The sequence below is a fragment of the Neovison vison genome, chromosome 9 (genome assembly GCF_020171115.1).
Source record: "Neovison vison isolate M4711 chromosome 9, ASM_NN_V1, whole genome shotgun sequence".
Lineage (NCBI taxonomy): Eukaryota > Metazoa > Chordata > Mammalia > Carnivora > Mustelidae > Neogale > Neogale vison.
In genome coordinates, this window is record NC_058099.1 from 6,214,291 (window position 1) to 6,234,291 (window position 20,001).

Below are 20,001 nucleotides of genomic sequence, written 5' to 3' on the forward strand. Positions count from 1 at the left end.
CCCCAGTAAAGAAGAGCACCAGTCCAGACCGGCTAGGGCCTTCCCAGCACAGGAGTCACCCTTTTATTTTTTGATGAAAATGTTCACCGAGGAGGAGCTGCAAGGCACAGCCAAGAATGGAGCCGCAGACTCCCTCGCTGGAGACCCCGGGGACGATCACGTCAGGGACACCAGGGCTCATCACTAAATAGGCCTCAGCACGGGGCCGCCCCCAGCAGCTGCAGGCTCCATGGCCCGGCTCCTCGCCTCCCCCCGAGGGGAAAAAGTCCCAACAACCGAGAGTTCTCTTCCCCTGAAGGCACCCAGGCCTGTGGCTGGAAGGCTGGGTGGTGGAACGGGAGAGCCAGAAAATCTCCGCTTCTGAGGGGATCACTGTATTCCCACACGGGGAGCACCAGGGACACTGGAGTCCCGTGGTCTGCGCTGTCTGGTCCCTGCCTCTCACGGCAGCAGAGCTGGGCTGCAGCCTCAGTGCTCCGGTCAGGGGCGCCCCTCCCCACTGGGCCCCATTAGGCCTTTTGAAAAAGAGTCTAGTGACAGAGGGCAGACAGGTGTATTTGGCAGTCTCGGTCCACACTCCCAGACCATCGCTGGGGAGCCTCTGGGTCTTGCCCGGCTGCCAGCCCCCCGCCCCACGCTGGTCCTTTTCTCCTGCCGGGCCCTGCTCATCTCAGGGCCAAGCTATAGACGTGGTAGATCTCATCAGGGAGGTTCTCCTGGCGCTCCTGGGCGAGGAGGCTGAGGCCCGCGCTGCGGACGATCCTGTGGACCACCTCGAGGTCCCGGCACACGCTGCTGTCCACGTCATCCAGGATCACACCCTCCTGCGCCATGTTGTCTTTGATGACAATGATGCCGTTGGGGCGCAGGCCCTGCTTGCAGCGCCGCAGGAACTCGGCCAGGTGCTGGTCAGTCAGGTGGCCTGGGGACAGCAGAGGCTGGGGTCACGAGGGAGGGAGTGGTGCCAAGCACGCACCCTCCGCTGGCCGTGTCTCTCGACCTCTGCTCAGACTTCCCAAGCTCTGTCTAAACACATGGGGCCTCCCCAGCGCTGGGCAGCCCAGAGATGCTTACCGAGTCCCGTGCTGTGTACGAGGAAGCCAGCTCAGAAGTCACTCACCCAAGGGCTGTCACAAAGCACGAGCTGCGACCGCACCCTGACTGGGGGACTTCTGGGCCCTGCACGACACCTATGCTCTAGCCATCCCCCCTGCCCTGAGGCCTGGATTAGGGGTTCTTACCAACCCATTCCTTCCCTAATTAGAACTCCAGACCGGCTCTGAGGGACCACAAAGGACAGGGCCAGACCCAGCAGGGCTGCGGTGTCTGCTGTGGAGTGGGTGGCCGACTGCGGGTACGGTGGCCCGCCTGCCAGGTCAGCGACCAGGGACGAGCACCCTGCGTGTGCTGCGGGGCTGAGCGGGTGCAGGATGGGGCGGCAAGGCGTGGCTCCCTCGCTGTGAACAGTGGGGACGGCCAAGGCTTCACTTCCTCCTCTTATTAAAAAAACACTTTTAAAACTCATTTCCATGTTCTCTGAATGCAGTTATTGGTTGTTTACATTTTTTCAACAAAAAACTGCACCTGAGTGGGTCATAACGGTACTGACAAAGCCCGGAAGGCGAGCCTGAGGAGGATTTGGAGAAACCCCCGCGTCCCGTGTGCCGCAGGAGCGCTGGCCGGTGGCTCCACAGCCCCGGACCCTGCCTCTGCGGCGGGGTGGGGGTGGGGGGGCGTGCGGGAGGTCTATGGAAGGCGCAGAAGGCCGCGGAAAGCTCACCGATCACCCACTGGATCCAGATGACATCATAGGAGTTGGGCTCGGGGCTGAAGTCCTGGAGGCCACAGCAGAAGTAGTTCCTCACCCTCTTGCCCTCCTCTCCCAGGTACGTCCTGGCTTTAACCAGAAAGTCTTCTGTCACGTCCACCATGTCCACCACTCTGAAGAGCGGCAGCAGCAGCCTCTTGGTGATCCTACCTATGCCGGCTCCACAGTCCAGGGCGCAGGAGGTCCCCGTCTTGTTCGGGCCTTCCTGAGAAGCAGGGAAGGCAGAGGCTCAGTAGGGAAGGCTCAGAGAGCCCGAGAAGGGGGCTGTTCCTCCCAAGCTCCCAGTTACTCAAGTCAGGAGTGGGCACAGGCCGGGGGCTGGCACAGGGGGTCGCCCATGGGTAGGACCACAGACATTCCCATACTGGGCCACACATTCCTAAAACGCAAGCCGACAGCCACTTAAAGGGGACTGACGAACAGGTGCATTGATCTCTCAGGACACCCCAGTAAAACCACAGGATGAACAGAATTCAAGCAGTGAAAAAATAGAGGCAGTAGTGATTTTCACCGATCTGGGAAGGCAGACAGTGGGTGGGGAGACACCCCGTAGTGTGAGGGACAAGCACCAGCCTCTGATGCTACACACCAGCCTAGCGCAGAGCGGGGCTGAGCAGGGGAGGAACTAGGTGCCTGCCCTCAGCAGAAGAGCCGGCGCCCACATCCCAACAGCCCGCAGACATGGCAAGACAGTGAAGAAGTCACCCCTGACAAACCTGAACAGTTAGAGGAAGCCTCCATTCTGGTCCCCGGAGACCCGGCACAGCCGCCAGCTCCCCCATGTGGCAAGCCTGAGACAGAGGCCCCCCACCACACGCCACCCCGCCCCACCCTCGAGGCCTGGGGGGCTGACACCAACCAAGCACCGAAGGCCCTGTGATGGCTCGTGTAAAAGGCGGCGCCCTGTACAGACCAGGCCGGGCCACCAGGGCCACATCCTCTGCTCCTGGATGGCACGCCAGACCTGCCTACCCTCAAAAACCTCTGCAGGAACTTCCGGGAGCTGCTGATGTCGATGCTGGAGATGTGGCCGTACCCCCCGAGCATGCCGTCCACGGTGGGCGGGACTTCCTTCCAGTATGTCTTGGCCTTCGAATAGAACTGTTTCTCGTCTTCTATCACTTCACTTGTCATGCTGTCACCAGCCAAGGCAGCTCAGGCGCCAAACAGCAGCAGCTGAACAACAAAAACGAGCAAATCAGCCAGGTCGAGGGTCTCGGTCTCACCGCACGCTTCACAAGGTCATACAACCCTGCCTGATGCAGAGAAATGTCCAGTGTCCCCAAAACAGCTTCTATCCCTTGGAAGATGGGGCCTCCTGTCTTTTGTATTCATTCTGCAAAGTGACCTTTGTTTCAGAGGAGGGGACCCAGACTCCTGGGCTTCTAGTCCTTTCCTTATTGGACACGACACCTAACCTGAAAGCTTCTAACTCTAAAGTATAGAGAACCCCCAATTGACACTTGAGGAAATGGAGCCGGAAACCCCAGGCTCCTACCATGGATGCTCCGGCTGATCCTGGGAGGGGCCTGGGGAGCCCACTCGCCTCCTACTCACTCGTGAGCACAGAATGGAGCTCGCTGTGGGGTCTGGTCCTTGGTTAACAACGTGCCGGGACTGGGTACCAGGCACTGTGCCAGGAGGCAGGCAGACAGCTCCACACACACACTGGCAACCGTTCGGGGCCGCAGACAAGTACAAGATGCCGGCACAGCCCAGCCCAGACCCCCGCAAAGTCAAGGAAGGCATTCCCGAGGAGGTCGCCCATCAGCTGAAATGAAGGACGAGGAAGAGTTCACTAAGCCAACGGGGTGCGCCCGCTCCCTCCAACAGGCGTGAAAGGCACACAGAGAGCACCGGCAACTGGAAACGCGGGGTAGGGGAAGGGGACACATTCGGGATTAGACTCCCCGCTAAAGAGCAGTGAGCTTGAACTACTCTAGGGTTAGCAGGAAGTGACAAGAGGTGCGTGTTTCTGCAAGACTGTCGGCAGCTGTGGGGGCTCTGGGGCGACAGTGAAAGCAGACACAGAGGGTGTTACCGTGACAGGTGGAGGGGCAGCGACAACGCAGGAGCCAGGGCCTGGGGGAGGGGGAGGGCCTGGGAGCTGCACACCCAGCCAGCCCGGCCGCATCTCTGCCCGGAGGCACCGGCCCCACAGCACCATCGCCGGGCGAGCTGTCCTAGTTCCCTGAGGCTTTGCTGAGATACATCCAACCCTCAGGGAGCTTCCAGGCCAGGGGGAGCTAGAAACGAGTGGACCCAACTACAACACAAGGCAGAAAGAGTGAGGACGCCCACTGAGCCCAAAGTACTGTGGAAACTCCAAGAACGGAGCAGTCTTTTCGGAACGGCAGACAGGGCAGCAGCCGAGAGACAGCTACCTGAGCCAGACCCTGAAAGATAAGGGACGCTGTTGGTGGTGGGGGGCGGGGGTGCCCGCGCGAACAGGATCAGAGGAGCAGGGCATGGGTGCCACCCGGAAGGCGCTACTGATGATGGCCTGGGCCGGCTGGAATGCAGACAGAGGAAGAGGGTATTTACGGGAGACGAGCTTAGACAGGCAGCCTGGGCCTGGATCACGGGAGGCCCCAGTGACAGGCTGGGGGCCGGGGGTTTGGCTTGTCGGTAATGGAAAACCAATCAGCTGAGAGCTTCCGAAGGGCCCAAGGTGTGCCGGGACGTAAGTGGCGGTGGGACCACCGGGCAGAGTGGGAACAGAGCGGGACCGGCAGGAGCCATGTGGCATTTGGGACAAGCAGCAGCGGTGCTGTGGGGAGACAGTGACAGGCGCCCACTCCCATCACAGGCTCTCAGCTTAGGGCTCATGTCCTCAGAGGCCCTCCCTGACGAGCCCAGCTAAGGTGGCTTCCTCCAACACCCAGATCTAATCCCCACGCTTTCCTGCCTTCAGAATGTGTATTTCTGTCTGAAATTACACCACTTATTTACTGTCCAACCTCCACGGGATGGAAGCTCTAGAGGCGCGACCTTGCCTTTTCGCCACTGTGTCCCCAGCACCAAGCCCGCAGGAGTCCCTCAGTTCAGGGTGAAAGTCCCCTCACCCCCCAGGAACACTGTGCATGACTGTGCTTCTGGGGTTTCACTTCCACCTTTATACCACTCCACTGGGTGCTAGTTAAGCCACGGACTCCCGGAGCACAGGGCGACACATAGAGCTTCATGGGGGACCCTGGGATCGCGCTCAAAAAGACGTGAGAGACCCCCAAGACGAGGAATGCCGTAAAGGCTTCAAGAGAAGTCATCAGATAGGAAACAGGAACGTGCCTTGGGGACAAGCACACAGCCCTTGATACATAATTTAGAGACTATAAGGAGAGAAGAAGAGATAAAGAATTCTCATTAGCCATGTTTGTCAGTAGCCTCCATGCACAACTGTACTCTGAACTTGTCCTAGAAGACAAGGAACCTTCCAGAAGCAGCAGGCCCACCTTAGCCCAACAACTCAGGATGCTCTCACTGATGGAATCCTGCTTCCACCACAGTCAGTCCTTTCCAGGGACCCCAGCGAGCCGGCAGGGAGGAGGAGGACCCTCCTCCCCATTCCCTGGCTCCTTCCTGGATTCGGACACTGCTCACGGGCAAGGCCACACTGGCCCTCCGAGGAACCAGAAGAGAAGCGACAGCATCTCCACGTCCTAGCAGGTCCAGTTCTTAGATCTGTGACTGTCGTTGCTTCCACCCTCTAGAGCCCTTCTGTCGTGTGGAGAGTCCCCCAATCCCCTTCAGATTCTTGGATCAGCTCTCGGGGTGATGCTCCAGCTTCCGCGTCCAGGAACAAGGGTCTGGGACCACAGTGAAGGCGACTTCCAACTACTATGTCAATCGGAGGGCCCTTTGGGGTAACAGGCAGGTAACACGGGGCGTGCGGGGGCTGATTCTAAATACAGCATCCCCTCACCCTGGCTCGCCACCATGTCCCGCCCAGTGTCCCAGCACCTGAGGACAGGTGTCCTAGCACCTCCCACCCCAAAAAGAGAAAGGGGCACACTGCTCAACGAGAATGAACGTTCACTCCCACTCCGAGTCACACAGTAAAGCAAAAGGACGCAGAAACCTGCCCGTGCCCAGGAACCCCAGCTGCAGTAGCGTGGACACCACTGTAGCTCCCTGCGAGCTGACAGGAAAGAGGGCCACCGGCCTGAAAGTCCCCATGGAGCTCAGTCTGGGGGCTGCCCACCCCCGCCGACAGGCCCCACAGCCACCACGCCACAGCCTCTCCACCATCACCCAGGACAGACGGCATCCAAGCCAGCTCTTCCACTCGGCACTCAGACTGGAGCTCGGCAACACTGACCCTGTCCCCGTCACTGCCCACCAGTCTTGGCAAAGCGCTGGCTCTGTCCTCTTATCTATCTCCCCAGTGGCCCTTGGAGAACAGCGGCAAGACCCTGAGATGTACCACTGTATTTCTCCTGCAGTTCATGTAGGATTCAACAAAAAGTTCACTCTCCATGAAATGAACAGACTAAATGTGGGGCCCTCCCCTAGCCGTATGCTACCCATCAGCCTTCGTTCCCAAGGAGGTAAACTTCCTGGGGACAGGGACATGACCTCATTCCCAACTAGCCCAGCACCAGACACGAGGTGGGGGGTTGGTCATTGGTTGCCAAATGAACCAAAGAATGAGCTTTGGGTGGTTACATTTTCCACTTTTGAGAAAAGCCTACAAAAATCCAACCACGGGGCACCTGGGTGGCTCGGGGGGTTAAAGCCTCTGCCTTCAGCTCAGGTCGTAATCTCGGGGTCCTGGGATGGAGCCTCGCATCAGGCTCTCTGCTCAGCGGGGAGCCTGCTTCCCCCTCTCTCTCTGCCGGCCTCTCTGCCTACTTGTGATCTCTGTCAAATAAATAAAATCTTTTTTTTTTAAGATTTTATTTATTGGGGCACCTGGGTGGCTCAGTTGGTTAGGCGACTGCCTTCGGCTCAGGTCATGATCCTGGAATCCCAAGACTGAGTCCCACACTGGTCTGCCTGCTCGGCAGGGAGTCTGCTTCTCCCTCTGACCCTTCCCCTTCTCATGCTCTCTCTCTCATTCTCTCTCTCTCAAATAAATAAAATCTTAAAAAAAGATTTTATTTATTTATTTGACAGAGATCACAAGTAGACAGAGAGAGAGGGGGAAGCAGGCTCCCCGCTGAGCAGAGAGCACAATGCGGGGCTTGATCCCAGGACTCTGAGATCACAAGCTGAGCCGAAGGCAGAGGCTTTAACCCACCGAGCCACCCAGGCGCCCCAATAAATAAAATCTTAAAAAAAAAAATCCAACCATTCATAACGTAACATTGAAGGCCATTACCGACAATGTAATTTTTCTGCTTTACCAAAAGCCTTACAACAAGATGATTTCTTTAAATGTCAAGGTCCTCTGAATAATCTAATTTACAAGAATTCCACTTACAGGCAGATTCTAGGAACAAGCCAGGGGAGGAACATCCGGGCCGGGAAATGGCAAGTCTAATTTTGACATTTGTTCCAACAGCTGATTCATTAGTAAACATGATTCCTTGGGGCTCTGTCTATACTTTGTCTCCCGGTGTCCAGACTGGAACAGGCAGGAGGTCCCTAGGAGTCAGAGGGAACAGTGGGGTTGTCAGTCAAATAGCACTAAGTCCTCCTATACTCTGCTCAGGATGTGGTGAGGAGCGACTTGGGTGCAGGGGAGGGAAAGGGCCTGGGCACAATCTGGCTTTGTGTGTGCTCTCGGCTAGCTTAGACCAGACGAGAAGCCCTTTGCTCGTGGACTCTGCTCCTCAGCAGGTGGAACGTGTCATGCCTCAGTCACTGTCATCCGACCACCTCTTCTTCCCCTCCAAGGTGTTTCGGGGGACAGGTGGGCAGCCTCCCCAGCTACTACTTCTCCCAGGATCCAGGGGAAAGAATGGTGTTTCAACTGTCACCGTCCAGGCTTTGGGGAGGCATCACACCCTCTTCATTTACCAGCCTCTAAGAAAAAGTCTGGAAGCAACAGGAGGCAAGAGCCTGCCTCAAGTTACCGCCTCCCTCTTGCAGCCTGCTGGACAGGGCCTGTTTGCCCTGGATCTGGGACAGCAGCTGGATATATGGGAATGGCAAGGTGCTCTGAGAAAGAAAAGGAAGGAGGAAGTAGAGAAGACTTAAAAGGCAGGGGGCGGAGGGGAGATGGGAGTGTTTTAAAACAAAGGCTCTGGTGGAGTCAAATGAACCACGTTTGAATCCTGGCTTTGCTTCTCTCTGGCTACGTAAGCTCATATAAGACAGAGCCTCGGTTAAGTAAGTTTATCTATGAAATGGGAACAGCAACACTGACTTTACAAGGACACTGTGATGATTAAACGTGGGTGTGAAAGCATCAGGTGATCTGTACAGTGGCCGGCACTGTATTATCTCAAGTTTAGAAATCTCTGTCAAATGAGATTTTCATCAATTATCTGCCAACTGCACGTGTCAAACGGGAAAAATGCAGTGAAATGCCCTATAAACTTCAGTGTGTCAGACACACCCAAGGGATTATTACAGCGATGCTGGGGGGTCAATCCAGCAGACAAACAGCTCCGCAAACCTGCGGGAGAGGGGAGTGATCTTCCCATCTGTGCAGGCACAGAAACGCTGCCGAGATTCCGGAGACGCTATCTTTGTGACTCTGTGGCTTCTGGTCCCCACCAAAGCATTCCGTATGTACCCCCAATCCTTCCCCAGAACCCAGCTGAGGGACAGAAAACCATTCTACTGAAGGAGTGATGTGCCTTAACACAAACACACACAGGAAACCAGGAACAGTGTAAGGAGGGAATCCGGACTTCTTAACACAGTCAAGGCCCTAGTCCTCCAGGGGCTCATCCCCTCTCTCTTGGCAATGACCAGACCATCTGCAAGACTGCCCCACCGCACCGCACCGTCAGGGCTCTGACACCAGCTGTTTCTATCCCAGAGAGCCCCTACCGCTGATGGGCAACAGAGCCGGGGCCTTTCGTTCGACATGGCAGCCCCTCCGCAAACTGGCTGACCTTGGCTCCAAGGGCTCTAGGCGGCACCAGTGTCGAGCCATAACTGGGGCTGGGTCCAAGGTGAAATATGATAGCAACTCCCACACCACGAGCACTACTCTGTGCCCGGCTCTGACCTGACCATTTTACTGCATCCTGACGCCTACCCTCCGAGCGCGTGCTCTCCTTAATCCCCGTTTCTCACCGGGGAAACTGAGGCTCAGAGAGGGAAGGGTCTAGCGTACCGCCCGGGGACAGCGCGGGGGAGTGCCTCGTCCAGGGTCCGGGTGCCTCGGCCTTCCTCCGCCACCCGCCGCCACCGGAGGCCCAGGTCGGACCACCCCGGAGCACACACACGTGGGGCCCCGGTAGCTCGCGCCGGGTCACGTGACGAGCTGGGGCCTCAGGGCGCCGAGGCAGTTGGGGGCCGGGGCCTCCCTTCCCCCGCCGGCCACAGCTCCCTGCTCCGCCTCGCGCTACTCACCCCGGGCGGGGGCTCCCGGGACCCGGGAGAAGAGGACGGGAAAGAGGAAGGGATGTCGGCGGCAGCGGCGACGACGAACCCACACGACCGCCACCAGCTCCGTCCGAACCCGGACAAACGCGATACCTCCCGGCGCGCGCTGCCTTTGTCCACACACGTCACTTCCGGGAGCCCGGAGGCGGGGCCGAGGCTAGCTCCGCCCCGCGACCGGTTCGCTCCGCCCCATGGGCGGCTGACCTCAGTTGACTTTTGGGTCCCGGGAAGGACCTCTCGGATTTAAAAGAGCCTCAATTCCAAGCCTGTCCTGTCTCCAGCACGTGCGCGGGTCCGGTTAGAGGCTGAAGGCTGGACTTACAAAAACGAGCGTTCTGTGGCTTTTCTACTCGGTAAACATGGGCAGGGGGAAAGCCTTATTCTACAAATCGTTCCCATAACAATTTGCATCTTAAAATAATATACAGATCCAAGAAAGGAAGAAAGAAAGAAAAGAAGGAAAGAAGGAAGGAAGGAAGGAAGAAGTACCTTTGATAGTGCCAACGCACTGTTACCCCCAAATAAACAGAACAAGTCCTTGAGTTTTCCATTCCAAAATTTCTGCCCTCTCATAGGCTCTTCCCATGTACAGAAAGTTTGGAGGGGTTCCGGAAACAACCTTCATGGGCTCTGAGTTTGCGGGTGGGTGAACCTCTCCAAGCCTCAGTCTCCTCTTCTGCCAGTGTTAAATGCGTCGGATATTGCAGGTCGAGGCTTCAGCCCTGTGCCTGCTGGGGACTCTCAGTAAACAGATGTACTTAGCATAAGCTCATTTTTCCTAAACTGACGCCCTGGTCTTAGGTTTACAGTGCCTTCCTCTGGGCTTTACACACACAGGAGGTTCTTAAAAGTGTGTTTGCTCGGGTTGCCTGCGTGACTGAGTCAGTTAAGCCTCTAACTTCGGCTCTGGTTGTGGTCCTAGGATCTGGGATCAAGACACACATTGGGCTCCCTGCTCTGCGGAGAGCCTGGTTCTCCCTTTCCCTCTGCTTGCAGCTCCCCCTGCTTGTGCGTGTGTTCTCTCTCTCTGTGTCAAATAAATAAATAAATAAATAAATCCTTAAAAAAAAAAATGAAGTGTGTTTGTTCTAATGAAGTAAAAGCTATATAGGGGGTGGGGGAGGGCTGACTGCTGTTGAGTCCCCCAAATCTGTTTACATATATAGTATATGGCATCCTCTCCAGAGTACTCCAGGTCAGACTTGCTTCCCCTGGCCTGGGCCCTTCTCCCAAGCTTCATTGTCCATGTCTCTAAGGGAAGGGGATAAGTCCTGGACAATCTCAATTGCTGGGTGTGTCAGTAATCTTCCTTTGGAGGCGGCTCTGAGCCCAGCTCTTTTAGGGGTGCCCCCAAATCCACCCCTACCTTTTTTTCCCCTGTCAGTGGAAGAAAAGTTCCTTCCCTCCACCTGGACTCTGAGGCCTTTCCAGATCTGGACATCCTCGACCTCAGAGCCTCTCACATCTCTGAATTCCCAAGCCTTGCACACAGTAGTTGGTCAAGAAATGTTTGCAGCTGGCAAGAGCTGGAAGCCTCCTTAGAAATCATCTAGTTAGTCCAGTGTTTCTCATCCATTAAAAACAAAACAAAACAAAAAACCACCTCATGTATTCTTAGAATAAATATAAAACATGGGGGCGCCTGCGTGGCTCAGTGGGTTAAAGCCTCTGCTTTCGGCTCAGGTCATGATTCTAGGGTCCTGGGATCGAGCCCCGAATCGGCTCTCTACTCAGCGGGGAGCTTGCTTACCCCCTCCCTCTGCCTGCCTCTGCCTGCTTGTGATCTCTGTCAAATAAAAAAGTAAAAAATCTTAAAAAAAAAAAAACATATTCACCTTTCCCACTCAATATTCTAACTTCCTAAGGAGGTTTGCCCTTCCATCTCTCATTGAGGAGCACTTGTGGAGAATGGATATATCAGCTATGATGCCTCCACCAGGCAGACTCCTCAGATTGTAGGAGGATACCATGACAGCAAAACTGCTGGTCCAAACAACCCTTCTCCCCCACTCAAGTGTCACAGTACAAGCTTCTCCCCCTGCCTCGTCCCAGCCAAGAGTCACAGAATGAAGCCCCAAGGATGGACAAACTCACCCAGCACTGCATAGCAAACAGACGCGGAGCCTGGGTTTGAAGTTGGTTTGCTTAGTTTCCAGGCCCGCTGCATTCTTACTGCCCAGCCTTCCCGAGGAAGTTCTACTTCCAGAGTTGCCCAGCCCGAACTTGACCCACCCGGGCCTCCCAGATCCAGAGAGGGCAGTGGACCCCTGGACCCTCCGCCCTTGGCTTGGGCCCGGCTGCCCTTGTCAGGTGTCCCACCACCCCATTGTGAGTGCAGCCTTGACTTCCCGAGTACAAAGCCCCACCTTCTGTCTCTAGGCCTGAGAGCCCACCGCTCCTCACATGGCCTTGGGTGAGGGGCGGATCACAATGACCCTGAAGAGGCCCAGGAGGCAGCAGGGAGGGTCCACCAGCAGGACCAGCCTGGGAAGATGGGCTCTCCCAAGGACCAGCCCGCCGGTTAGGGGGCTCTAAACTCAAGGGACCTTCTCTAGACCCACCGGAAGGCCCCTGCGGTGAGTGTGAGACCAGGAGCCAGCTCAGAGCTGACGACAGTCTGGGATTGGGGTGTGATAGGGAGAAAGCAGGCTCCAAGACACGCCCCTCTCGTGCAGAAGCTGGGGGCAGGTGTGGGGCTCTGTCTCCCGAAGGGCAAGTTTGTTAAAAATATGTGTCTTGGGGCTCCTGGCTGAGTAGTTCTGGTTAGAGCTTGCCACTCTTGATCTCAGGGCTGTGAGTTTGAGCCCCACATTGGGGGTAGAGATTAAAAAATACATATATTAAAAAGAAAATATGTGTCTTGGCCCCACCCTAGACCTACGGAGCCAGAATCTGGGGCACCCGTATTTTCAACAAGCTCTAGCTCTCCACCCAAGGGGCCCCAGCCAGACTGGGCAACTGCTGGGCAGTTCTCTCCTTCCAAACTGGTTCCAGGTTTCCTAATTCCCAGGAAAGTGCTAAGAGCCTAATAGGACTTGAACACTCCAATGGCTAAGTCACAAAGGGACAGGTGCTCTGTTATCCCCCTTCTGCAGGTGAGGGCACTGACAGAAGTTAGTCAGTTGGCTTGTCCAAGGTTGCAAAGCTAATAAGTAAAGGGACTCGGACTAAATCCTAAATAATAATAATTAAAAAATAATAATAATAGTAATAGCAGCTAGCCTCTGCTGAACACGTACAGCGTGCTGCGTACTATTCTAGGCCATTTACATGTGCTGGCTCACCTAAACGTCACAGCAACTCAGAAAGGTGTGTACTCTTACGTGGCCATTTTGCAGGTGAGGAAACAGAGGCTGGGCGAGCGCTGGCCTGAAGCCACTGGCTGCCAGACGAGACAGTGGTGTTACCCCCCAAACTACAAGGACCTCCCTCAGGGCACTATGGCCTGGGGGCTGGCCTATTCCCTCGTCTCAGGCCGCACGGCACCCCCGTCTCCCCCAACTGGCGTGAGGATGCCCTGAGCTGAGCGCCGGGCCACACATGCCCCGGCGTCCCCCCAACCCCGGGGCCCAGCAGGTGGAGCCCCAGGGGCTCCCCGGCGACGGCGCTCGCCGAAGGAGAGAGCCGCTGCTGCCCAGGCTGCCCCTGCCCCAGCTCCGCTCGGTCCTCGGCGCGGGGTCCCCCGGCGGCTTGAGGGCCTCGGAGGGCGGCGGCGCGTGGTGGCCGAGCGGGTCCTCGCACCCAGACGTGCGGCACCCCTCGCCGCGTCTACCCGCCCCGCCCACCCTGGCCCAGCGCGGGGCGCAGAACCGGACAAGGCTGCGGTCGCTCCTGCTGCCGCCCCTGCTCCTGGCCCGTGCGCCCCGGGAACTCGCGCCCCGGCGCCGGGGGCCTGGAGAGCTCGAGGATCCCCGCAGGGGCGCGGCCAGGGAGGCCCCGGACTCCCTGCGCGCCCTCCTAGGAGAGCTTCTCCCCAGCAGGTTCCGGGAGTTCCTCCACCACCTGGGGGCAAAGTGCACGGAACCCCGGCCGGCGAGTGAGGCCTCTCCGGGACTCCCCAGGCGGCGGGGCAGAGGCGGGGCAGGGGCGGGGCAGGCGTGGGGCGGAGTCGTTTCCGGGATGGGTGGAGCTACTGTTAGTGGGGTGGAGAAGGTCTGGCACAGTCCCTTGAGGATGGGTCTGCCATTGCCCCTATTGTACAGTTGAGGAAACTGAGGCCCAAGGCCCTATAACTAGGAACAGCCTAGTAAGGACTGTCCCCAAGCCAAGGCCTATAGCTATTCCCACCTCCTCCTGGCTCCCAGCATCCTGGGCATCACGACCAAAAAGGAGTGTGTCAGAGCACAACCACCATGCCCCCCAGTGTCCCCACTGTCAGTTCCTTCCAGACCTGCGGTAAGTGTCAGGTACTCGCTGATGGGGACAGGGTTGCCAACGGTGCTCTGAGGATGGCGGACCCTGACCACTCATGCCAGGTATGGCTTGTCTTCAAGGGGCCAGTCATCGTACGTCCAGAATAGTCTTAAGAAGATTTTGCTTCATCAAATACCTGCCCTGGGGACCCTGAGGAGAGATCACTCACAATTCACCCTCAAGAAGGCCAACCAGTGAGTTACAGGAGACTGGCGGTAGGGGAATGGGGAGAAAGAGCATCTCTTCTTTTCTTTCCTCTTGTCGTTCAACCATGAATTTACCCATCTGTCCACCTGTACGTCTGTCTATATGTCCATCCATGAATCAGGTCTTCTGACAAACTATTCATAATACATTCATGAACCCACCCATCCATCCATCCATCCATCCATCCATCTCTCCACTTACCTATCGATACATAGATCTGTCCCAGAGTAGGTCTCCTCCCAACCTAGCCAAGGATTATCCATCAACATCTATGAACCCATCCACTCATTCATCAGGTCTTCTGCCAACATATTCATAGTCCGGCCGTGAATCCCTTCAGATATTCCTGCTCCCATTCACCTTTCTATCCTCGCATACTTCTTCTCTGGGAACCAGGTCTTCTACAACCCATCCATGAATCTCTCCATCCATCATCATCCATCCACCATCCATCCATCCATCTAGCCAGTCATCCTTCTAATCACAAACTCCGATGATTCTATCCATCTATCCATGAAGCCAATGATCGGTCATCTACAAATCCTTCCATGCACTTGTAAATCCAGGGTCCTGTCTATAATTTTGTCATGAAGCCATCTCCGAGTCCATATACAGAGGCACTCATCCACCCACCCATCCAACCACCCACCCAGTCTTCCATCATTTGTCCGTCTCTTCCTCCAGCTTTTAATAGGTTTTGTTATAAGTCAGAAATTGGAGGAAATAAGGGGGAGATGAATCAGGAGAGACTATGAACTCTGAAAAACAACCTGAGGGTTTTGAAGGGGCGGGGGGTGGGGAGGTTGGCGGAGCCAGATGGTGGGTATTAGGGAGGGCACGCATCGCATGGAGCACTGGGTGTGGTGCAAAAAAACAATGAATTCTGTTACGCTGAAAAGAAATTAAAAAAAAAAAAAAAGAAATTGTAGGGAATAAGATAAGGGATGGAGGTAGAAGAGCCTGGGCATTAGAGCTTCCGGGGCCTCAGTGCTATAGCTCTAATGAAGGGGCAAAAGAATGCAGGAAAAACTCCTCCGGCAGTAACAGGGTTAAACTGAGGTGAATGGTGAAGAGCGTTGCCCACGAGTTTAAAAACCAAAGAGAGTAAACACAAGACATACTTGCCATCCCTTGTCCTTCTGGACCCATGGCTGATAATACTATTTGATCCTGGCATTGTCTCCCCACTGGGCCTCGAACCCTCCCTACACAGTGCTCCAGGCAGACACCACCGATGGCTCAGAGAGGGTGCCAGAATTGAAACACATTTGCCAAGCCAGGAACTTTAAATCAATCAAATCGACAGACTATACGTCTCACAAGAATAAATAAAAGTATGGAACGCATTAGCTCAAACATGACAAACAGCAGGGGTGGACAGAGTCATGGTGTTTCACATTTAAGAACTAATACTTGAGCACCCCATGGTGGGCAAGATCCCCTGGTAGGCCCTGAGGGAGGGGCACCAGGCTACATTGGAATAGGCTCCGGTAGCCTCTGATAGCAGAACTGAGATTTCAGTCCCCTGGGCAGAGCTGGGGTGTACCTGTGTCTGGCCCCGAGGCCAGCACAGACCAGACGCTGATAAGCAGACAAGTGTTGGATCCCTAGCTCCCATAGCCTGTAGCCATCTGGGACACCTCCCAGCTGCCTGGCTCTTTTGCGGGCTGATGAAAGCGTCCCTTACGTGCCCACACAGACATAAAGATGTAGTCAGAGAAATGGATGCAGGGATACATCAATATGTGTGTCCTTAAGGTGGAAGTGGCATTTCTGAATAAGAGAGCCAGGGCCTGGATCAAGAAGACCCTCTTGCAGCCTTGCCCTTGAGGCTGAAATGAATAAATGTAACGACAACAGTATGCCCTTTACTGAGGGCGGGCCCCATGACAGGCCTTGCACAAGATGCCTCCCGTAAGTTATTTCACACTTACCAAACGTTTATCAGGGAGCTATTATCACGCCTACACTCTATCACCCGGGCCTCCTTGACTCTCAAGTTCATACTCTTCTCTCTGCTGAATTGTTTGGTATATAGGATGGTCAGCTCTGGAACTGAGACTCAAATCTTAGCTAAATAAATAAATAAATAATAAAATAATAAAAAGAGAAAAGAGAAAAAAGGAAAAGTCTTGGCTCTACCCTTTACCGGCTGTGTGACCGTGGGCAAGTTGCAAAACGTCTCTGTGTCGCCATTTGCTCCTCTGTAAAATGGGACTAAGGATCATGTTTCCCAGGGTTGTGGGGGTGTCCTAGGCTGAGGCACGGTTCATGTGTACTCTGTGGCCCAGCCCGGCAGGCAGTACTCCCCAAAAAAGGCAAGCTACTGTGGGTGTCAGGATACACAGCGAGCTCTGGTCCCACGGGTATGTGTTGCAGGGCTGGGGTGTGGGCCTAGGGGCTCAGGTCCTGACCCTCCCCTCCCCCTCTGCCGCTCTCAGCAGGCCCCACGGTGCGCAGGCCCCCAGGCTCAAGGCCGTGCTGTCCCACAGCTCCTCAGGGCAGAGCTCAGGGCAACGTAAGCGGTTTTGCCCCTTCCGAGTGCGATTCGCTGACGAGACCCTGCGGGACACAGCGCTCCGCTACTGGGAGCGCAGCTGTGCAGGTAAGCGGACAGCGCGGGGAGCCTTGGGCCTCCAGAAAGTTCCAGCCTGGAGTCCGGAGAGCAGATGCTTCGGCCCTGGGTCCCAGGAATCAGGGCCGGCCTCCAGAGGCCAGGAATTCACTGACCTTGCCCAGACAGCACTCAAGCTGCCTTCTCCAGAGTATCAGGAGGGTCTCAAAGACCAAGTAGAGAGGTCCGAGGTCCTGCAGCAGTGTCCCAGCGTGGGTGGCACCAGGGAGCAGTCACCGTGGAGGCCACAATGGCTGCCCAGGCCTGGCCACCCCCGAAGGCCTTCTCGCTGCTACTGGTTCCCAAGCGCCAGATCCGCCCGCCTTAGAACAGGCACGCACAGCCTCCCGTCTCCCACGTCTGGCCCTCTCCGTGGCCTATGGAGGCTGAAGAAGGTGGCCAGTCACCTAAAGCGTCTTCCCATATACACGAAGGCCTGCCCTGCTGAGGAGATGCCCAGAAAGGTCCAGAAGATCAGACCTTCTCTCTGGGGGAGGCTGGCACTGGCTGGTCCAGCAAAGAAGCTAGGAACCACCAGGCCCCGGTTCTGAGATGCAACTTTGCCCTCGGCTCCTTGGGGATTGGATGTGGTGGTGTCTGCTTGGCACAGTTTCCAGTGTTTTCTGAAGTGGGTGTCAAGAAGCAGGTGGGAAGAATGCATGTCCTTGCTCTGGTATAACCTTTACCAATCCCCCCCCGCCCCGCCCCTTTCTCCATCAGCCCGGCCTCTTCACTTCTCGGGAACTGGCAGCCCCAGGGCTTCCAAGAGCTTCCATCTGTTTATTGACCAACTACTGTGTGCAGTTTCAGGAAACGTGGCTGCTCCAGAGCCTAGTTGTGGGTAAAGCCCTAAGATCCAGGATCTTTGCTGATTCAGGAGGGACCCTCCCCGGGCCCCTGAGGGTCATAGGAAGTTGGAGACAGAAGCTGCAGTTTTGTCCCGCGGCTTTGTGGTTTGACAGGCAAGCCAAGCTTCCGAGAGCAGGTGACACAGCTGCCGAGGAGAGAGACCTGGGGGCCCCCAAGGGGAGACCGTTCCGTGGGAATGGCAGCTGGCTAGCTCAGGAGAGAAGCCTCCATGTGGGCCAGTGGCCACAGGAGCTGTGGTCACGTCCCAGGGCCCCAGAGCGGGGCTCTCGGCTGACCGCTCCCCAGCCCTTTCCATCCTGAGGCAGCCATTGGGGAGTTTGGGGTCCCTGGCCAGCCAGGAAGGCAGCCGATCGGGCAGGAGAGACTCCTAGCCCCCAACCCCTGCAGGATCTCACCATTGTCTCTGGATTTCCACAGTGGCCTGACTGGCCTTCCCACTATGGGAAGGGAGGCCCATTGGGGCTACAGCAGGAGTGGGTATGTGGCGGGGGTTGGGGGGCACAGTTTGGGTAATAAAGGCAGAAACAGTCACGCAAGATAGTTTTAAAACCTGAGCCTTCTCTGGAGGCAGCCATCAGGCACTGGGGAGCCTTGGGTTGCCATGGAGACAGGGTTCTGCCCGGCCTTGCCTGCCAGAGAGGGAGGAGGGGAGAGTGGGGTGCTGGCGCCCACCCCCCCGGCCCCCCCCACAAGGTAGAGATCTCACTGGAGCCCTCTCTCCTCCAGTCTGGCAGGGTACCACCGAGAATGGGCTAGCTCCCCGGTCAGCATCGGAACGGGTGCTCGGGAGCGTCTGGAGATGACCGGAGAGTTTGCCCAAAACCCCGTGCGCAGCTCCAAAGAGGAGGCCATGGCCAACGTCTCGTTCGGCTGGGACTGCCCCGGCCTGTGAGGCTTCGGGGAAGGGGACAGGATTCAGAGGCACTGCCAGGCACCCCTCCTCATCCTGTAGACGACCCCATCCAGCAGTGGGCAGGCAAAGGGTCGCAGGCTTGAGGGCCCTGCCAGCCATGGGTGGACGGGGGATTCAGGGGCCATGCCGCTCACAGGCTCCTGTCCCCCACAGGTCCACCCAGGAGCCACCGGGTCACCTCCCTGAGGATGCCTCCATGAAACGCAGCCTGCCCGGCATCCCCAGGGCCACCACACGGAGGCTGCGAGGTGACCTCCCAACCTGGCAGGACACGGATGACATCCTGGGGCTGGGGGGCCATTGCCCTGCTCCTGGGGCCAGACGCTGGTGAGCACCTGCTAGCAGCCAGCCGCCCCGAGAACCCCTGCGCAATGGGGCAGCGGGCTACCAGATGAGGCCTTCCTGCACGTGGCTAAGGGCTGGGCTCTCGCGCTGAGCTGGGTCCAGATTCCCAGCCCCATCCTTGCAAGCGCTGGGGTCTTTTGGGGGTTTGCATCCCCTCATGTGTACAGTGGGGCTGACTCCAGTGCCTGCCCCCTTGGACTGGGGTATAGAATCTGCTCCCCCCCGCCCAGGGCCCAGGGAGACTTGTTTCCAGCCCAGACCCCCCAACCCCTCCCCTAGCCTGCCCCACAGCATCTGGCATCAGCAGGTCCTCCTGGTCTCTCTAGGAATACTTCCCGCCCAGCTTGGAGCTGCCCCAGTCCTGAAGCCAAGCTGCCCTAAGGGCTACCAGCTCCTCCTGCCTTCCACAACGCCGCAGGGGGCTCCCCGGTGAATGGCTACTGGAGCCCAGGCCCGTGCATGGACACGGGCCAGGGGGTGAGGAGAAGCCTTTCTCACCCCCCAAATAAACATGCATTCCAGATGGCTGGGACCTGCTACCATATCTCACCCCACAAGCCTCTCTGGCCGCCAGGTTACTGGTCTCCAGGGTCCTGGGCCAAGGAGAGGGAGAGGGCAAAGTCATGGCTGAGATGAGGCTGAGGGTTGGGGGCAGGCCATCATCAGGGGCCAGGGCTTGTTCTAGGTGAACCCCTCTTCTGGAAGCGGGGAGGCCCTGTCATACACTTTGAACTTGGGACCAAGCCTCTGTCAACCTTGATCAAGCCACACCTATAACAGGCGCCTGTCCTGAGCCCGGGCCCCAGCTTCCCTCTTTGACTGGAACTAAAGCCTACTTGCTGACTTCTGCCGTGGGATGAGGGTGTCCAGACTCCAACGGGGTGGACAAACGTTTGTCTTCTGTATTCCCCAGGTCCCTGGAGGGCAAGCATCCAGGGTGGGTGGGGACCAGATGTTTCTCTCCTAGTGGTGGCAGAAGGAAGGGTGGGCAGTGTTCAAAATCACATGGGAAGGCGACAAAAGACCAGGTGGCGTTGATCTGATCGCTGCACTGACCCAGCATTGCCAGCCCCACACCTGGGTTCCAATGTCCCGGACAAAGTTGAAGCCCCCCTCCCCTCTGTCCAAGCAGCGCTTTGGCACCAACCCCTCGGCACACCGAGGATCCGCGTCTTTATTGCCACCTCTTGGCCAGTGAAGAAACGGCCACGGAATCCACACCCAGGCACCAGGACGAATGAAAGAATGAGATGGGGGGGCGGTACTGGGCAGGGGCAAGGCAGTGGGAATCTTAGGGCCAGGAGGGTA

The 20,001-nt window shown here is 56.9% G+C and overlaps 2 protein-coding genes across 3 annotated transcripts; one reads left to right on the top strand and one right to left on the bottom strand.

The window, feature by feature from the left end:
- Nucleotides 1-537: 537 nt before the first annotated feature.
- NTMT1 (N-terminal Xaa-Pro-Lys N-methyltransferase 1) lies at nt 538-9,445 on the bottom strand. Of its 2 annotated transcripts, XM_044264708.1 has the most exons (5): nt 9,299-9,445; nt 7,251-7,414; nt 2,801-3,004; nt 1,781-2,033; nt 538-922 (listed from the first exon to the last, which is right to left on the bottom strand). In XM_044264708.1, the coding sequence occupies exons 3-5, from the start codon at nt 2,960-2,962 to the stop codon at nt 666-668; spliced, it is 672 nt and encodes a 223-aa protein (XP_044120643.1). In that variant the 5' UTR covers nt 2,963-3,004; nt 7,251-7,414; nt 9,299-9,445; the 3' UTR covers nt 538-665. The 2 variants fall into 2 exon arrangements, with proteins under 2 accessions (XP_044120643.1, XP_044120642.1); XM_044264707.1 differs by lacking the exon at nt 7,251-7,414.
- A 3,426-nt stretch (nt 9,446-12,871) lies between these two features.
- C9H9orf50 (chromosome 9 C9orf50 homolog) lies at nt 12,872-19,074 on the top strand. Its single transcript, XM_044264375.1, has 8 exons — nt 12,872-13,367; nt 13,636-13,726; nt 13,825-13,938; nt 16,393-16,556; nt 17,286-17,406; nt 18,162-18,323; nt 18,502-18,675; nt 19,020-19,074. The coding sequence occupies exons 1-8, from the start codon at nt 12,872-12,874 to the stop codon at nt 19,072-19,074; spliced, it is 1,377 nt and encodes a 458-aa protein (XP_044120310.1).
- Nucleotides 19,075-20,001: the final 927 nt, after the last annotated feature.